The sequence below is a fragment of the Bombina bombina genome, chromosome 6, assembly GCF_027579735.1.
Source record: "Bombina bombina isolate aBomBom1 chromosome 6, aBomBom1.pri, whole genome shotgun sequence".
Lineage (NCBI taxonomy): Eukaryota > Metazoa > Chordata > Amphibia > Anura > Bombinatoridae > Bombina > Bombina bombina.
The window spans coordinates 314,555,747-314,573,644 of NC_069504.1; the positions used below are offsets into that span (position 1 = coordinate 314,555,747).

The 17,898-nt window shown below is 35.6% G+C and overlaps 1 protein-coding gene across 1 annotated transcript in view; it reads left to right on the forward strand.

The window, feature by feature from the left end:
• PPFIA2 (PTPRF interacting protein alpha 2) overlaps positions 1 to 17,898 on the forward strand; it is a 728,675-nt gene that overhangs the window by 676,418 nt on the left and 34,359 nt on the right. Inside the window, exon 28 of the mRNA XM_053716934.1 lies at positions 13,418 to 13,577. Coding sequence (XP_053572909.1) covers positions 13,418 to 13,577 — 160 coding nt within the window. The remainder of the gene's footprint in view (positions 1 to 13,417; positions 13,578 to 17,898) is intronic.

Sequence of the window (17,898 nt, forward strand, 5' to 3'; positions counted from 1 at the left end):
TTTTATTTACTTAGACAGGATGGATTGATTCACTCCCCTTATTTTCCTCTTTTTCCCTCTCTCCCCACTTGATAAGAATTGGAACACTTTTTTACTTTCTCTTCACTCAGACAAGATGAATTTATTTACCCCTTTGTCGCTTTTTTTTTTTTTTTACTCCCTCACAGTATTCTCTCTCTCCATTCACATATATAAATATTTTTTATACTATACGTATAGGATAATGTTATATAATTACAAGTTTTATTGCTCTTTTGATGTAAGAAGGGCAAAAAATGTAATTTGTCTAATAAGTGATATGTAAAACGTTATATTTTGTTATTTGTTCAGTGTTGGAAACTCAGATTTTAAACAACTTTCCAGTTTACTTCTATTATCAAATTTGTTTAATTCTCTTGGTATCATTTGTTGCAGGAGCAGCAATCCATTTCGTTTCTAACTGAACGAATGGGTGAGCCAATGACAATCATTATAAATATGCAGCCACCAATCAGCAGCTAGAACCTAGGTTCTTTGCTGCTCCTGAGCTTACCAAGATAAACCTTTCAGCAAAGGATAACAAGAGAAGGAAGCAAATTAAATTATAGAAATAAATTTGAAAGTTGATTAAAATGTTATGCTCTGTCTAAATCAAGAATGTCTAATTATGACTTTTCTGGCCCTTCAAATAAAAAGAAAAAAATATTTGCCACTGATGGTAATCATACCGCTGTTCCTCCACCTGCATCTCATACTGTATTTAGCAGATCGATGGACGCCAGTTGGGGCACGCAAGGATTGGAGGAAGCTGGCTTCATCATCGATCTGCTAAATACAACGGATATGCAGGCAATGGTGATGTGTTTACCATAACGCAATAGCAAATATTTTAAAAACCAAATGTCTTTTAAAATATTAATTCATTAAAGTGCCCCTGTTTTTAAGATTACTTTTATATACTGGCCAGTAGTTTGTTAAAGTTTACAATCACTTTAACTTTGTTAGAGTAGTTCATGTTCTGAAGTTCCTTCATTGTTATGTTTTACTGCCACAATTTGAAATATAGAAATTGATCAATTTGTAGTATCCAAGTGAGATTAAAACATTGCACATTTGTGTTTTATTCATATGGTAGTTAAAGTGGAGTAAGTGATTGAGTTTTGGAGATCGGTTGTTTTATGTACCCATAAGCTGAAGCCCTTGGCCTTTTCACATTCTAGTAATGCTCCTGGTTTTAATCTAAAGGGATAATCTAGTGAGAATTCTGATGTAAAAAAAAAGCAGTTAATCTTTATTAAATTTAAGTTTGGTACATTGTGCACACTCCTGGTGAACATCTCTGAGACTAGTAAGCCACTGATTGGCTGCATATAATCTAGGGCATGTGAAAGATGCTGAAAAAGGCAAAGCTATCTTGCATTTACAGCTTGTTGTTTTTTAAAAAAATGTAGGATAGTCCCTTGAATATACTTTTAAATTTTTTAAAGTTTCTGCTTTTTTATTGCTGGAATGTATTGTGCCAGGATGAACACCAGAATACTGTGAAATCAGATCACATTTTCTTAATAATGTATGTATATACAGCACATTAGCCAATACGTGAATAATACGTGGTTTCAATTGTTAATGGCTCGTTAGTTGCTAAAGATGACAGGCACTGGCAGGAACATAGATCACTGTAATCACACACAGGAGGAACTTCTCATCAGGCAACAAAACACTTTGAGCCAGATTACAAGTGGAGCACAAACTTTTGCATAGAAGCGATATAGTGTTTTTGCAATCTTTCGAGCGCAGGTTAAATTGCGCTTGTATTAGGAGTTGAAAGTAAAGGCAATCGTTTAATCGCAGTCGCAATTTACTCTAGAATGGTTACAGCGACTTCAGAGCTCTGGTTAACTGGCGAAAATAAAAAGTTGCACAAAACACATCAAAAATACATTGCAAGTTACACTCATAATTACACCATCTAATAAAAATGATTAAATAAAAATATTTCACACAAAAGTTATAAGTGCTCAAAGATATGAAGTCTCAGGTGTTAGGAAAAAAAAGGCATGCAAAGGTTTTTAACATAGCGATACATACATATACATGTCTAAAGATGTATATATATATATATCTATATGTATATATATATATATATATATATATATATATATATATATGTATGTATGTATATATATATATATATATATATATATATATATGTATGTATATATATATATATATATATATATATGTATGTATATATATATATATATCAGCCAAAAAGAAGTGCACTCTCAGGACTTTTACAACAAACGGAGTTACTTTATTTGTAACGTTTTCGGAGGTCTTGCCTCCTTCATCAGCATAAATCAAAAGTACAATAAACACATTTAAATAGTGATACACTCACACTCTCCACTTCAAACCATACCCCCTTGTTTGGCGCCAAACACTCGATGCTGGAACGCATACTGCGTTCCACCGGGATTGCAAGCAGGAAGCAGTGCGCCACGTCACTTCCGGTTTGCATACTCAATCGCTATGTATACTCCCTATCAAAAAAAGTGTCATATAACATAAATAGAGGCATACCCCTATATATCTCAACATTGTATCAAAAAAGTTTAAGCAAGTGTGCCATAAGTGAAGAAAAAAAGTTAAATCGTGATAGTACAATTTTCGTACTAACTACTCACCCGTTGCCATGGCAACCAATATACACTTACATCCCCGTGACCAGCTTTAGGGGAACCAAACTCGCTAACCTGTGTGATCCTCAATTTTGTGTGACATTAAGTGACATGTGATTTTGCCACACTAGATTATATACCTTGTGTACCATACGTGAACTAAGAGAAAATGACATATTTTTACTACACTAGATTGTGCCTAAGATGAATTCATGTTGTGTGCTATGTTATTGGCAACCATATGTTTCAATAGTGTATAGTAGGAGGGGTTCATTATGTACATGATAAAAACTGCCAAAAATAGCTGACCACCAATTTCAGATCCTAGCTGGCCAATACGGTATTTATTTATTTAGGCGCACGGTGCATGTGGATTCACACTAGATGGATTCATGGCTTCTAGTTGCCGGCTTCATGAGATGTACATAACAGATTGTTGTGCAATATGGGGTTTGTGGAGACTGATAGCCCCCTCCCCTTGTGCTCCTATATAGTCTAGGATAATCTGAAACCTTGTAATATATACCAAGAGAGACATAAAAGAACCGATCCTCGCCAATCACTAATGTGAATAGTAATCTAGAAATCCCATTAGGGAGCAACCCCCCATATGGAAATTCAAACAATTATAAAAACCCCGATTTTGCAACTATGATTACTCATGGGGGTTCTACACTATATCTATAGCATATGGCACATAGGTTAAACTTAAGGAATTACAAGGAATAGACAGCTAAGGGGTTACTGTAGCACTCACTCTCACTCAAAGAAGTTTATAATAAAATCATACATACTTTATTATTTATGTTATTTAAAAAAACTGGGATAAATATCCCTAGGAACCTTTAAATTACCCACAACCGTTACTTAAACTAAAGTTTAAAAAGAATGATGGCCGCCAAACACTCCTCTGTTTCCTGGCCGAGAACTGGAAACATCGGCGTCAGGTGGCTGGAGTGAGTGGTCGACCTGTTATCAAAAAGTGCGGAACAAACGCGTTTCGGCTCTATTTTCGCCTTTCTCAATGTTACACTTTCTTGGAAAAATGAATAAGCAGAGGCTTCGGGGTGCAGGACTTAAATACCCATAGACCAATTGCTCTCTACCAATCCGGTACACTTCCGGCGACCTCCGCCCCCATGTTAGCCAATCAGCTTATAGTTCGGCTCACGCCTATCTATATTCGTGTAGTGATTGGGGGAATATCGAGTGATATCGAGCATAGCTATGATTTGCCTGCACTTAGAATTAGAGATAATATATAGTAAGCATTAATATGAAAAGTATACAATCCATCAAACTGATGTGGTGATATATTGCAATGCTGTAATCGCTAGACTAGGTAATCCCTGTAAGTTACTATTTGACATATTAAGCACGATGGATGAGTTACTTACTTATTAACAAAAACGAATTCTTGCTTTTAATTGTAACATAGTATTGTACCGGAAGAATGCTGTGCACTAAAGATTAATACTTGTGATTACTTGTACAATATTACTTCGATACTAACTTGGCTAAGTGAATTATTAATACCCTTATGCACTCAGTAGATATACTATACAGATAACGGTAAAGACCATTCATAGGGTACTGTGCATCAATAGTTCGATAGTTGTGAAGGGTGTATAGATATTGACATAACCATCTATTGATAGATATAATATTTATTTAGCCAGTTGCATCCACATAAAATGTGGTTTGCACTGAACTTATACACACACTCTTGTTTAAATGGTATATATCAAATATATAGACTATACGCCTTCATTAATATTAATGTATATTCCACTTATATATCAAGGGACAGTAAAAATACTGCACCAAGATACCTAAAAGTTAGCATCCATCTGCTTAAAATATGTTTTACCAAATAATTATTTACCCACATACCATATGGCAGTGATCAGCTTCCTTAGTGCCAGGTTACAGGTACCAGGTGGGCAATATATGTATGTTCACTTAATAGATCACATTAAAATGCTCACAAATATTTAAATATACACCCAATAATTGTTAAATTCATTCATGCCATTGGGTATAACCGAATTCAGATTGAAAATCCATTTGGTTTCCATCTTTAACAATCTTTGTTCGGTGTCCCCACCCCTTATCCCAGGTTTTAGTTTTTCCAGTCCCCAACATTTCATTACATTGGTGTTCCCCTTATGAGACATTAGAAAATGTTTGGCTACACTCGTGATTTGTTTCTTCTTTTCTACATCTCTCTGGGCTGTCCTAATATTGCTAAGGTGTTCAGTCATACGTGTGCCCAGGCATCGTGTAGTCATGCCAACGTAGAGTAAATCACAGCAACAGGATATGCAATAAATCACATTAGTGCTTTGACAATTAATATGTTCTTTTATTGCCCATTTTTTGCCAAACCTATCCATTGTATATTCTTTTTTGACCATGTGTTGGCACACTTTACAGTGTCCACATGGAACAGAACCTTTGTGTATCGGATCCCTTTTAGCATTCCTATCATAGTGACTAGTTACTAACTTGTCATTAAGGTTGCTAGCTCTCCTATAAGTCACCAGTGGTCTATCTGTTAACAATGGTCTCAATAATGTATCTTGGGTCAGAACGTGCCAATGTGTTTTAAGAATGTTGGTAATCTTATCACTCTGAGGTGAATATGTCGTGATAAACCTGAGTGGGGTATTACTTTCTCGTGATCTTGGAGTTAGTAACTCCTTTCTATCCTTCAGCATTGCATTATTATATGCCTTTGCAAGTAACTTTCTTGAATAGCCTCGTTCTAGCAATCTCTGTCTCAGATCCCTAGCTGATTCTTTATACTTCTCAATAGTACTACAGTTTCGTCTTAGACGAATATATTCCCCCATTGGTAACCCTCTAATAGTGTTAGGGTGGTGGTAGCTACTTGCATGTAGGATATTGTTGGTAGATGTAGGTTTCCTATACGCATTAGTTACAATGGAGTTATCAACCTTCTCAATATAGAGGTCTAAAAATTCTACCTTGGACTTTTCTACTGCAGATGTAAGGTATAATCCAAAAGGATTATTATTGAGAATATTAATGAATTCGGTCAATAGGTGTTCAGGGCCATCCCATACGAAGAATATATCATCTATATACCTGGACCAGTGGGATACGTATTGGGTGAGATGTTTAAGATCCTCATGGAAAACCACGGTTTCCTCCCACCAGCCCAGGTATATATTTGTGTATGTGGGGGCACACAACGTGCCCATCTACAGTAGAAAAGTCCAAGGTGGAATTTTTAGACCTCTATATTGAGAAGGTTGATAACTCCATTGTAACTAATGCGTATAGGAAACCTACATCTACCAACAATATCCTACATGCAAGTAGCTACCACCACCCTAACACTATTAGAGGGTTACCAATGGGGGAATATATTCGTCTAAGACGAAACTGTAGTACTATTGAGAAGTATAAAGAATCAGCTAGGGATCTGAGACAGAGATTGCTAGAACGAGGCTATTCAAGAAAGTTACTTGCAAATGCATATAATAATGCAATGCTGAAGGATAGAAAGGAGTTACTAACTCCAAGATCACGAGAAAGTAATACCCCACTCAGGTTTATCACGACATATTCACCTCAGAGTGATAAGATTACCAACATTCTTAAAACACATTGGCACGTTCTGACCCAAGATACATTATTGAGACCATTGTTAACAGATAGACCACTGGTGACTTATAGGAGAGCTAGCAACCTTTATGACAAGTTAGTAACTAGTCACTATGATAGGAATGCTAAAAGGGATCCGATACACAAAGGTTCTGTCCCATGTGGACACTGTAAAGTGTGCCAACACATGGTCAAAAAAGAATATACAATGGATAGGTTTGGCAAAAAATGGGCAATAAAAGAACATATTAATTGTCAAAGCACTAATGTGATTTATTGCATATCCTGTTGCTGTGATTTACTCTACGTTGGCATGACTACACGATGCCTGGGCACACGTATGACTGAACACCTTAGCAATATTAGGACAGCCCAGAGAGATGTAGAAAAGAAGAAACAAATCACGAGTGTAGCCAAACATTTTCTAATGTCTCATAAGGGGAACACCAATGTAATGAAATGTTGGGGACTGGAAAAACTAAAACCTGGGATAAGGGGTGGGGACACCGAACAAAGATTGTTAAAGATGGAAACCAAATGGATTTTCAATCTGAACTCGGTTATACCCAATGGCATGAATGAATTTAACAATTATTGGGTGTATATTTAAATATTTGTGAGCATTTTAATGTGATCTATTAAGTGAACATACATATATTGCCCACCTGGTACCTGTAACCTGGCACTAAGGAAGCTGATCACTGCCATATGGTATGTGGGTAAATAATTATTTGGTAAAACATATTTTAAGCAGATGGATGCTAACTTTTAGGTATCTTGGTACAGTATTTTTACTGTCCCTTGATATATAAGTGGAATATACATTAATATTAATGAAGGCGTATAGTCTATATATTTGATATATACCATTTAAACAAGAGTGTGTGTATAAGTTCAGTGCAAACCACATTTTATGTGGATGCAACTGGCTAAATAAATATTATATCTATCAATAGATGGTTATGTCAATATCTATACACCCTTCACAACTATCGAACTATTGATGCACAGTACCCTATGAATGGTCTTTACCGTTATCTGTATAGTATATCTACTGAGTGCATAAGGGTATTAATAATTCACTTAGCCAAGTTAGTATTGAAGTATGATTGTACAAGTAATCACAAGTATTAATCTTTAGTGCACAGCATTCTTCCGGTACGATACTATGTTACAATTAAACGCAAGAATTGGTTTTGGCTAATAAGTAAGTAACTCATCCATCGTGCTTAATATGTCAAATAGTAACTTACAGGGATTACCTAGTCTAGCGATTACAGCATTGCAATATATCACCACATCAGTTTGATGGATTGTATACTTTTCATATTAATGCTTACTATATATTATCTCTAATTCTAAGTGCAGGCAAATCATAGCTATGCTCGATATCACTCGATATTCCCCCAATCACTACACGAATATAGATAGGCGTGAGCCGAACTATAAGCTGATTGGCTAACATGGGGGCGGAGGTCGCCGGAAGTGTACCGGATTGGTAGAGAGCATTTGGTCTATGGGTATTTAAGTCCTGCACCCCGAAGCCTCTGCTTATTCATTTTTCCAAGAAAGTGTAACATTGAGAAAGGCGAAAATAGAGCCGAAACGCGTTTTTGATAACAGGTCGACCACTCACTCCAGCCACCTGACGCCGATGTTTCCAGTTCTCGGCCAGGAAACAGAGGAGTGTTTGGCGGCCATCATTCTTTTTAAACTTTAGTTTAAGTAACGGTTGTGGGTAATTTAAAGGTTCCTAGGGATATTTATCCCAGTTTTTTTAAATAACATAAATAATAAAGTATGTATGATTTTATTATAAACTTCTTTGAGTGAGAGTGAGTGCTACAGTAACCCCTTAGCTGTCTATTCCTTGTAATTCCTTAAGTTATTTTATAAGGGGTAGCACCGGAATATAACTTATATTCTAGTCTCACCTAGCTTACAGTGTAGTGCCAGTTTTCTTTTTTGTTCCAACATAGGTTAAACTATCACACCCACACCACATCCACATATTCTTCAAGAATCACATATCACTAAAAGGAATACCTAAAACGAAAAAAAATATTAAAAACAAATTATCGTCAGGGTCCATATATTCAATAATATGGTACCCCGTAGGGTTGTGTCTCTATTGTATGAGTTCCAGGTTTGCATAATAAGCAACAGCAAACACAATTTTTCTTGTGATGCAATCAACCAGGTGACTGCTATCTCACAAAACTATCTTCTTTCTTCTTTGGATTTTTTGTTCCAAGCCATTCCTTGTTGGTGTCATGTCATTCCACTCCAAGATCCTTCTCTTGGTGATATATATATATATGGAAAAGAGACTATCCTATCCAGCACTCACTAATCCCTGTTGGTAATAAGTGGATTTAGCCTCCTACAGAAAAAGCAAATGACAGCAATAGATACCAATATTATCAATCACAGCAAATATAGAAAAATGTGAAACAAAATTGCATTTATTTGATAACAGTCAAGAAAGCGGCTATACCTAAAATTATTGTAACCCCACATTAAACCATAGTGCACTGATGGGAAAAGAGAGCTCTCATAAAAATAAATAAAATTAATCAAGTCTCAAAATCCTGTTACTGCACAGGAGACAACCGTCTGTGAAAATAGTCCCAAAACAGAAGCACTGGAATAGAAAAAATGTGTGTCCGGTGAGGCAGAAAATATGAGGTAATAATAAGAAGATTTACTGTGGAGTGTGTCAGGGAGCAGACTATATGAATTCAGCATAGGCCCTTTACTATCGCAAACACGCTCACTGGGGAGCTCCGGGCAATCAAGGCTGTGTGTAATAGTTGTGCAACAATTCCACAGTTTCAGGTTAGGTACTCTCTTATACCCCCATGGAAGCAATTCTTCTCCCCTGCTACATCGGATTCCACTGCCGTAGCGGTCAACATTCAGGGCTGTAGGGGATCCCACTGTCGCGGTGCCACACCACCTAGGTACACCAATCCGTTTTTGGTTAGCTTGGTTTTTTCACTTGGTGTGTTACTCTCCTGAATTGGTACCTCCTCCAGCGGTATGTAATGGATTGTGTCTACTATAGTTGTAAACTAGGTTTTCAAACCTCCGGACACCTCCACTTCAGTTTCCAAATAACTTTAGCCTGCTTGACTGTTTCTCAAAACGCCAGCTACGCGCGTTTCACCCCTAAGGCTCTGGGGCTTCTTCTGGCTCCATTAACAATCATGGATCTGTGATTGTTGGCACTGTCTTTATAGGGAAAAACTAGAGGAAAATTCCTCCGTTTATTGAAGGCTTTTGTTGGTTTTAGCTGAGGTGAAATAGTAACAGTAACCTATTACTTTACTACTTAAAATGTTGTTCTTACATAGAAATATAATAGATACACTTTTAACAGAATATTTATAACATTTGTTTGCAAATGTGTAACTCATTTTTACACTGTGATTATTCCAAAGTTTAAACATAATTCATTTGATGTATATACATAGTAGACTGGCCATATGATTATAAATCATTATATGTTACTTATGACAATTGTTCACCTGTTTATGACAGTTTTATAACATTCATAAATAGGCTTATTTACATGGCAGGATTTTCAATCTCTACATTTTTCATAAACATCTTTAAATTGTAACAAGGATTATTTATTGAATTATAGGACTGTGTACACTATTTTTAATGGTGAAGATAAATTCATAATGCAACCTATTTGTTTGAAAATTGAATATTAATTGGGGAATTTTGGCATGAAACTAGCCCTCAAAGAGAAAGAATTACCTAATGGAGAGTGAAAGCAGAAACAAAGGACTGTTATGAGAACTAAGTTACCAATTTCTATTTTAACATGCAAAATTGATTTTAGGGCTTTTAAATTATAAATCAATTTGCACTCTTCTTGTAGTAATATTTTATCAAGATGTTTCTTTTAGGTCGATTTTTTGGAGTCCCCTAAATTTTAGTTCATGTTTGTTGCTGTTATGTTTGAGAAAAAAATGTCTCGCTACACTGCTAGTATCAATCACTTTATTTTTTATATCCCTTTAATGTTCTTTGATTCTTTCTTTTATCTCTCTGTAGGTTATCCCTACGTAATAACATGGGCAGCTACAGTAAACTAAATACACCACTCCTTCACTTTTACACGTTATGTGTCCTTGAATGTACTGTCTTTGTCCATATTTATCAATAAATTTATCACCCGTTTCCATATTAGTGCAAACTGAACATTTAGCATGTTTGAAGTTGCCATTGGCATTTTTATATTGAGATAACCAGTTAGTTCCTTTACTTGATGTGAAGTGGCTTTTAACTAATTTGTCTTTAAGATTGGGTGCTTTTCTTGCTGTCATCTGTGGGACTTCTCCTACAATTTTAGCTATTGAAGTATCCAGAGTTAGTATATGCCAATGTCGTAATAAAATTGTCCTAATCTTTGCCCAACTATTATTATAAGTACTAATGAACCTTATTGATATCTCTGTTCATTTTTGGGTTTATATAGCATATCTTGTCTATGTGTGTATCTTGCTTTATTCTAGGCCTTTTTTAAACAACTCTGGGAATAACCTCTTTCTTTGAATCTATGTTTTAAGTCACCAACTTCTAGTTTAAAAGTTTCTAGTTTAGTACAGTTACGCCGGTGTCTAAGGTATTGTCCCTGTGGTGTGTTTTGAAGCAGATGGGTGGGATTGTGACTGTCAGCTCTTAGTAATGTATTTCCTGCTGTTTGTTTTCTATAGGTTGAGGTCACTATGGATTTATTTTCATTTTAAATTATTAAATTCAGAAAACTAATTTCTATTTTACTATGTGTATATGTAATCCTTTAAATTATATTGATTGTTATTATATATGTATGTGTGTGTCTATATAGTATGTATACATATGTATTTATATGTGTATATATGTATTTACAGACATATATACACATATAAACATATAAATACATATTTATACACATATAGACATATATATATATATAAGTGCATTGGAGCCCTTTGCCGTTAAAGGGACACTGTACCCAAATTTTTTCTTTCGTGATTCAGATAGAGCACGAAATTTTAAGCAATTTTCTAATTTACTCCTATTATCAAATTTTCGTCATTCTCTTGGTATATTTATTTGAAATGCAAGAATGTAAGTTTTGATGCCGGCCCATTTTTGGTGAACAACCTGGGTTGTCCTTGCTGATTGGAGGATAAATTCACCCACCAATAAAAAAAGTGCTGTCCAGTGGTCTGAGCCAAAAAAAAAGCTTAGATGCCTTCTTTTTAAAATAAAGACAGCAAAAGAACAAAGAAAAATTGATAATAGAAGTAAATTAGAAAGTTGCTTAAAATTGCATGCTCTATCTGAATCACAAAAGAAAAAAGTTGGGTTCAGTGTCCCTTTAAGCGCACTTGAGAACAAGCGTTCGGGTTAGTGCCCTTGATAACGTGTTCAGGTAGTGCACTTGAGAACATGAAATCAGGTTAACGCACTTGACAATATGCATTTGGGTTAGCACACTTGAGAATATGCAATCAGGTTAGCGCACATGAGAATATGAGTTCAGGTTAGCGCGCGAGTAGGGTGTATTTTTTTTCCCACTTTTTTTTCTCCATTGACTTCTATGGAGGAATGGGTTATCGCGAACGCAATATTCTAATCACACTAGAAGTAAGCTGTTTGCGTGCATTGAGTTAACGCAAGAGTTACTTTCAACTCATAAGACGAGCGCAACCGGTCGCGCGCAAAAAGTTTACAATTAGTGCTCTACCATAAGCGCTAAATAGCACTCCACTTGTAATCTGGCCCTTTGTGGGAGATATTTCAGCAAAGTCTCCTCTCAATAGCTGCTTGTTCAATTTTTTGTTCTGCTTGGAAGCAGCTCCGCTAACAAATCTGGCAGGTTTCTGTGTTCAGTTATAGTCCTGTATATACTGTATATCCTGTATAGTACTGTTCAAGTTTAAGTTTCTAATTTACTCCTTTTATCATTTTTTTTGTTCTCTTGGTATCTTTAATTGAAAAAGCAGGAAGCATGGGAGCTGGCATTTTTCGTTCAACACCTGGGTAGCGCTTATTGATTGGTGGCTACATTTGTGGCCAATCAGCAGGCGCTACTCAGGTGCTTAACCAAAAAATGGGCAGGCTCCTATGCTTACATTCCTGATTTTTCAAATAAAGATAGCAAGAAAACAAAGAAAAAAATTATAATATAAGTAAATTAGAAGGTTGCTTAAGATTGCATGCTCTATCTGAATCATGAAAACAAAAATTGGGTTTTGTGTCCCTTTAAGTGTCATAGAGTACCTGCAGCAACGTCCTCTTCCTCTTGCACACACAAAACTTTATATGAACAGGACAAACAAATCTCAGCACTGTTTTCTTCTCTTTTTTTAAGGACTATATTAAACAAGATAAACCAATATTAGTCATAATACAAGTTAGTTCCTCATAGAGCTATGCAATACTGGATGCTTATATTGTTATACCACGCGTTGCTGGCCAATTATTCAAGGCCTTTGCTAGCCTGCAATATTATTTCTAAAACCAACATTTTAATATGAACGGCTAATGCATTAACTGTCTGATTAATTATGTGTGCATGGAATCATGAAAGGTTTCCAATCTATTACACAAGAAATACTTTCATGTGATTAATAATAATTCTTCCATTTACCCACAATGTCCCTTTAAATCATATTATGCATGTCTCACTTATCCAGAACTGGACCTGTGATTCCTATTTTACCTGTAAAAAAGGTTGGCCAGACCTGACTAAAGAAGACTAGTGGGCCACACAAAGAAAAAGTACAGATGAACACTTTTGCTATAATCTGCTTTTTTTTTTTTTGTTTGTTTTTTTTATATTATTTTTTTGCTATTTCAACATGTTGATGGAAAGGTATTTGGATTATTTTATTGATGACATTTTTCATTTAGGACAACTTCATTGCATTGGTACATGACTCAGTGGTGCAGCCAATTACCCCTCTACTTGAATGGATAGATCTCACCTGGTTATCAAAACAAAACACGGACATCATGTTTCTAAAATGTATTAATTTTAACAATAAACATGTACCAGTTTATATTGTGATTTTTATTTATTTTTTCTTAACATAATTCTGCAAATGATCTCTTTCCAGACCGATGACAAGAACTTCAGACGCGGGTCTTCCTGGAGGAGACAATTCCCGCCACGGGAGGTTCATGGAATCAGCATGATGCCAGGATCTTCAGAAACGCTGCCAGCAGGATTCAGATTAACAACAACATCTGGGCATTCACGGAAAATGACAACAGATGGTATAGATTTGTTTTTAGTTTTCCTTGTAATAATGCAAGACTAATTACTAATGCATATAACTAGACTGATCTCATTATCATTTCATTTACTAAGTAGCCCCTGGGAGAGAGCGCAATATAAGATCCACAAATTGAACACAGGTTTAAAGAATATTTAATGGCTATATATCTTTAAAATGTCTATATATCTTTGTATCATCTGCATGAAGTTCAATAAGAAGCTAGTGGTTTTGCAATTTAATGTCAGTACCTAACAATAACTTTTTGATTGTGTGGCCATCATCAAAGAAGTGATATAAAAATTCTTCCAGCTATTTAAATTAATCAAAAGCCACCAAAACACACAATTAAACATAATAAATGCTAAATTTATATAAATATATTATGCACTGGAGGTCTATAAGTTGTCATTCTAACCTGCATTTGTAACAACCATAGTGCTATTGGGAATTAGAAAAGTTTCCAAAAAAAGCTTAATAATAATAATAATAATAATTTAAAAATAATATTAGTGGCTCCATATTTGTTCACCTACAGTTTTAAAATGTGTTTAAAACCAGAATACCATGAATGAAATGCCTCCTTTAAATAAAATATAAAATAGTATAAATTAAAAAAAAAAAAAAAAAAAAAAAAATATATATATATATATATATATATATATATATATATATATATATATATATATATATATATATATATATATATATATATATATATATATATATATATATAAATTATGTCTGTTTTTGGAAATGGATAGAGCTTTTGCATGAAAGACAAAATTAAAGGGAAGTGAATCTGGCAGAGCATGTGATTTTAAACATGTTTCATGTTACTTCAATTATCTAATTTGCTTAGTTCTCTTGGTATCCTTAGCTGAGAAGCAAATCTAGGTAGCGTAAGGAGATGCAATGTCTTACTGGTAGCTAGCTGGTGATTTGTGGCTCAACATAAATGCCTCCTGTCATCAGTTCCCCAGATGTGTTCAGCTAGCTCAGAGTAGTGCATATTTGCTCCTTCAACTAAGGATATTAAAGAGAATGAAGCCAATTTGTTAGTGAAGTAAATCACGTGCTCTATCTAAATCATGAAAGGATAATTGTGGCTTTCATGTCCCTTTAAACTGAACAAGATACAGCATAAAATTGTAAACATTTACTTATATTATGACATTTTCTTGGTATCCTTTGTTGAAGAGCATACCTGATTTAGACGTGTGTCTCTTGAACACTATATGGCAGCAGTGTTTGCCACAATGTTGTGTAACAGTTATAAATTGTTGGAAATGCTGCTTCTCTCTAGTGTTCAACAATATATGACTGTAAAAAATTGCTACAAACACTGATGCAATATGGTGCCCAGGACACATGCATGCTCCTAAACTTACCTAGGTATCCTCTCCAAAAAAGCATTCAAGTGAATGAAAGAAATTTGATAATGGAAGTTAATAGGAAAGTTGTTTAAAATTACATGCTCGGATGCTCCATATGAATCATGAGAGTTTAATTTTAACTTTCATGTCCCTTTAAATTAGGGACAAACACAGAACTTAACATACCCACAGGGCACTGTTCCCTCTAAAGTGTGCACATGTGCGCGTGCACACCGGTTTCAGAGGGACCGCACACAACTGTTGAAAATGCGCACAGCAGGTGCTGGTTATATTTTTTGTAATTTTTTTTTAATTTTAACCGTTATGGTTCCACCCTCCCCCCACCTATCAGAGCCTTTACTTAGCAGTGACTAAGGGCCAGATTACAAGTGGAGTGCTTAATATCGGTTGCATGCAACTTTGTAATACCAGCACAAGATAATTCTTAAAAGTTAATCGCAATGTGAACACGAGTTTGCGATCGCATTGCTAGGAAGCATTGCGCTCATGAGAGGGCACTTCCATAGGCACGATAATAATTACAAATTAATCGGAATGTGAACACAAGCTTCTGGAAATGGAAAATCTGTTCTCCCCCACTTTCTCTCCCTATGTTCCCCTCCTCTCCCTCTGTCCCCCCCCCCCCGTCCCTCACTCTCTTCCTCTGGTTCTCTCTCTCCCTTTGTTTTCCCCCTTTCTCTTGCTCTATTTTCTCCTCTACTCTGTTTCCTTCTGTTCTCTCCCTCTTTCTCTCCCTCTGGTTCTCTCTATCCCTTTGTTTTCTCCCTTTCTCTTGCTCTGTTTTCTCCTATTCTCTGTTTCCTTCTGTTCTCCCCCTCTTTCTCTCCCTCTGGTTCTCTCTATCCCTTGGTTTTCCCCCTTTCTCTTGCTCTGTTTTCTCATCTTCTCTGTTTCCTTCTGTTCTCCCCCTCTCTCTCTTCCTCACTTCTACCCCTCTCTCTCTTCCTATGTTCCCCCATCTTTCCCTCCCTACGTACCCCTCTCTCTCCCTCTAGTTTCCCCTCTCCCCCTCTCTTTTTCCCTTTTTTATTTCTGTTCTCTTCCTCTTCCCCTCTCTCCCTTTGTTGTCCTCCCCTTCTTTATATCCCTTTGTTCTCTCTCCATCTGTTATAACCCCCTCTGTGTGTGTATGTGTGTGTGTGAGAGAGATATTGTGTGTGTGCATGAGTGTGTGTGAGAGAGTGTGTATATGAGTGTGTGTTTGTGTGTGTGAAAGAGATAAAGAGTGTGTGTATGTATAAGTGTGTGTGAGAGAGATGGTGTGCTTGTGTGTATATGTATGAGTGTGTGAGAGAGAAAGAGAGAGGGTTGGTGTGTGTATGAGAGAGAGAGAGAAATAGTGTGTGTGTGTGTGTGTGTGTGTGTGAGAAAGAGAGAGAGAGAGTGTGTGTGTGTATGAAAGAGAGAGAGAGTTATTATCTTTACTACAACCTTTTTAAGTTTGGCTACACACAAGAAATGCCTGTGCACATGTTTTGGTCACTTGGCCAAAATTTGCACAGACAAATTTGTTTGCATACAGTGCTCAAAAAAATAGAGGAAACATTATCCACAGGGAAAGAAACTGTAGTTTTATACAATGGAAAGGATTGGACCGAGCGCTACAATGGGGCCTTAAGCTCACTAACAGTAAGCCTCCTAGTGGGCTTATAATAGTACTAATACGAAAAGGTGAGAGTAAGCGCTAAATAAGCTTAAAAGGCTAAAGGACTTGTTGCTAAATCTTACAATTTAATACCTTCGATAAAGGCTAAACATAAACAAATATCACAATAAAAGCACAATAAAATAGCACAATAAAATTAGAAGCATGGATCCATGTCTAACTTCTAAAAACCTAAGTACATAGTAAAATCTCCTAGGAGATACGGAATACAGTGGGAGTGTTGACACTCCTTGAAGGTGATACACAAGTGTGGGAAGTTAAATAAAAATACAAATACTAATACTTGTGAGCAAAGTTATAAACCAAAAAAATGATTCCAAACTGACAAAGTCAATCAAAAATAAAGTCAATCAAAAATGGTGAAAAAATAGTGAAAAAAGTAGGAAGTGAATGTTCGTGTTATACCGTGGGTGTGTCCTCCAACGTTGCTGATGGGTAGTGAGAGATCTATAATCAGATATAGATGTTAGACGGGGTTGTAGAAAAAAAGAGTATATAAAATAATTCAACCTTTAGGCAAAAGTCATTAAAACCAAAAACCAAAAATAGAAAAAATAATAAATAATAGAATCCACTTTGGTGAAATCAAATAATGAAATGTAGCAATCCAAAAATGAAAACGTTTGTGTAAGTTGCGTGCAAAAATTAGGGGATTAGGACAAATTCTGTGCCCAGTGAGTTCAAGGTGCCATCCGTATGTTAAAAGTTAGATAACAATAAATAGCAACAAAAAAACCTGTAGGAAAACAAAGAATAGCAACAAAAAAACCTGTAGGAAAACAGGTTTTTTTGTTGCTATTTATTGTTATCTAACTTTTAACATACGGATGGCACCTTGAACTCACTGGGCACAGAATTTGTCCTAATCCCCTAATTTATGCACGCAATTTACACAAACGTTTTCATTTTTGGATTGCTACATTTCATTATTTGATTTCACCAAAGTGGATTCTATTATTTATTATTTTTTCTATTTTTGGTTTTTGGTTTTAATGACTTTTGCCTAAAGGTTGAATTATTTTATATACTCATTTTTTCTACAACCCCGTCTAACATCTATATCTGATTATAGATCTCTCACTACCCATCAGCAACGTTGGAGGACACACCCACGGTATAACACGAACATTCACTTCCTACTTTTTTCACTATTTTTTCACCATTTTTGATTGACTTTATTTTTGATTGACTTTGTCAGTTTGGAATCATTTTTTTGGTTTATAACTTTGCTCACAAGTATTAGTATTTGTATTTTTATT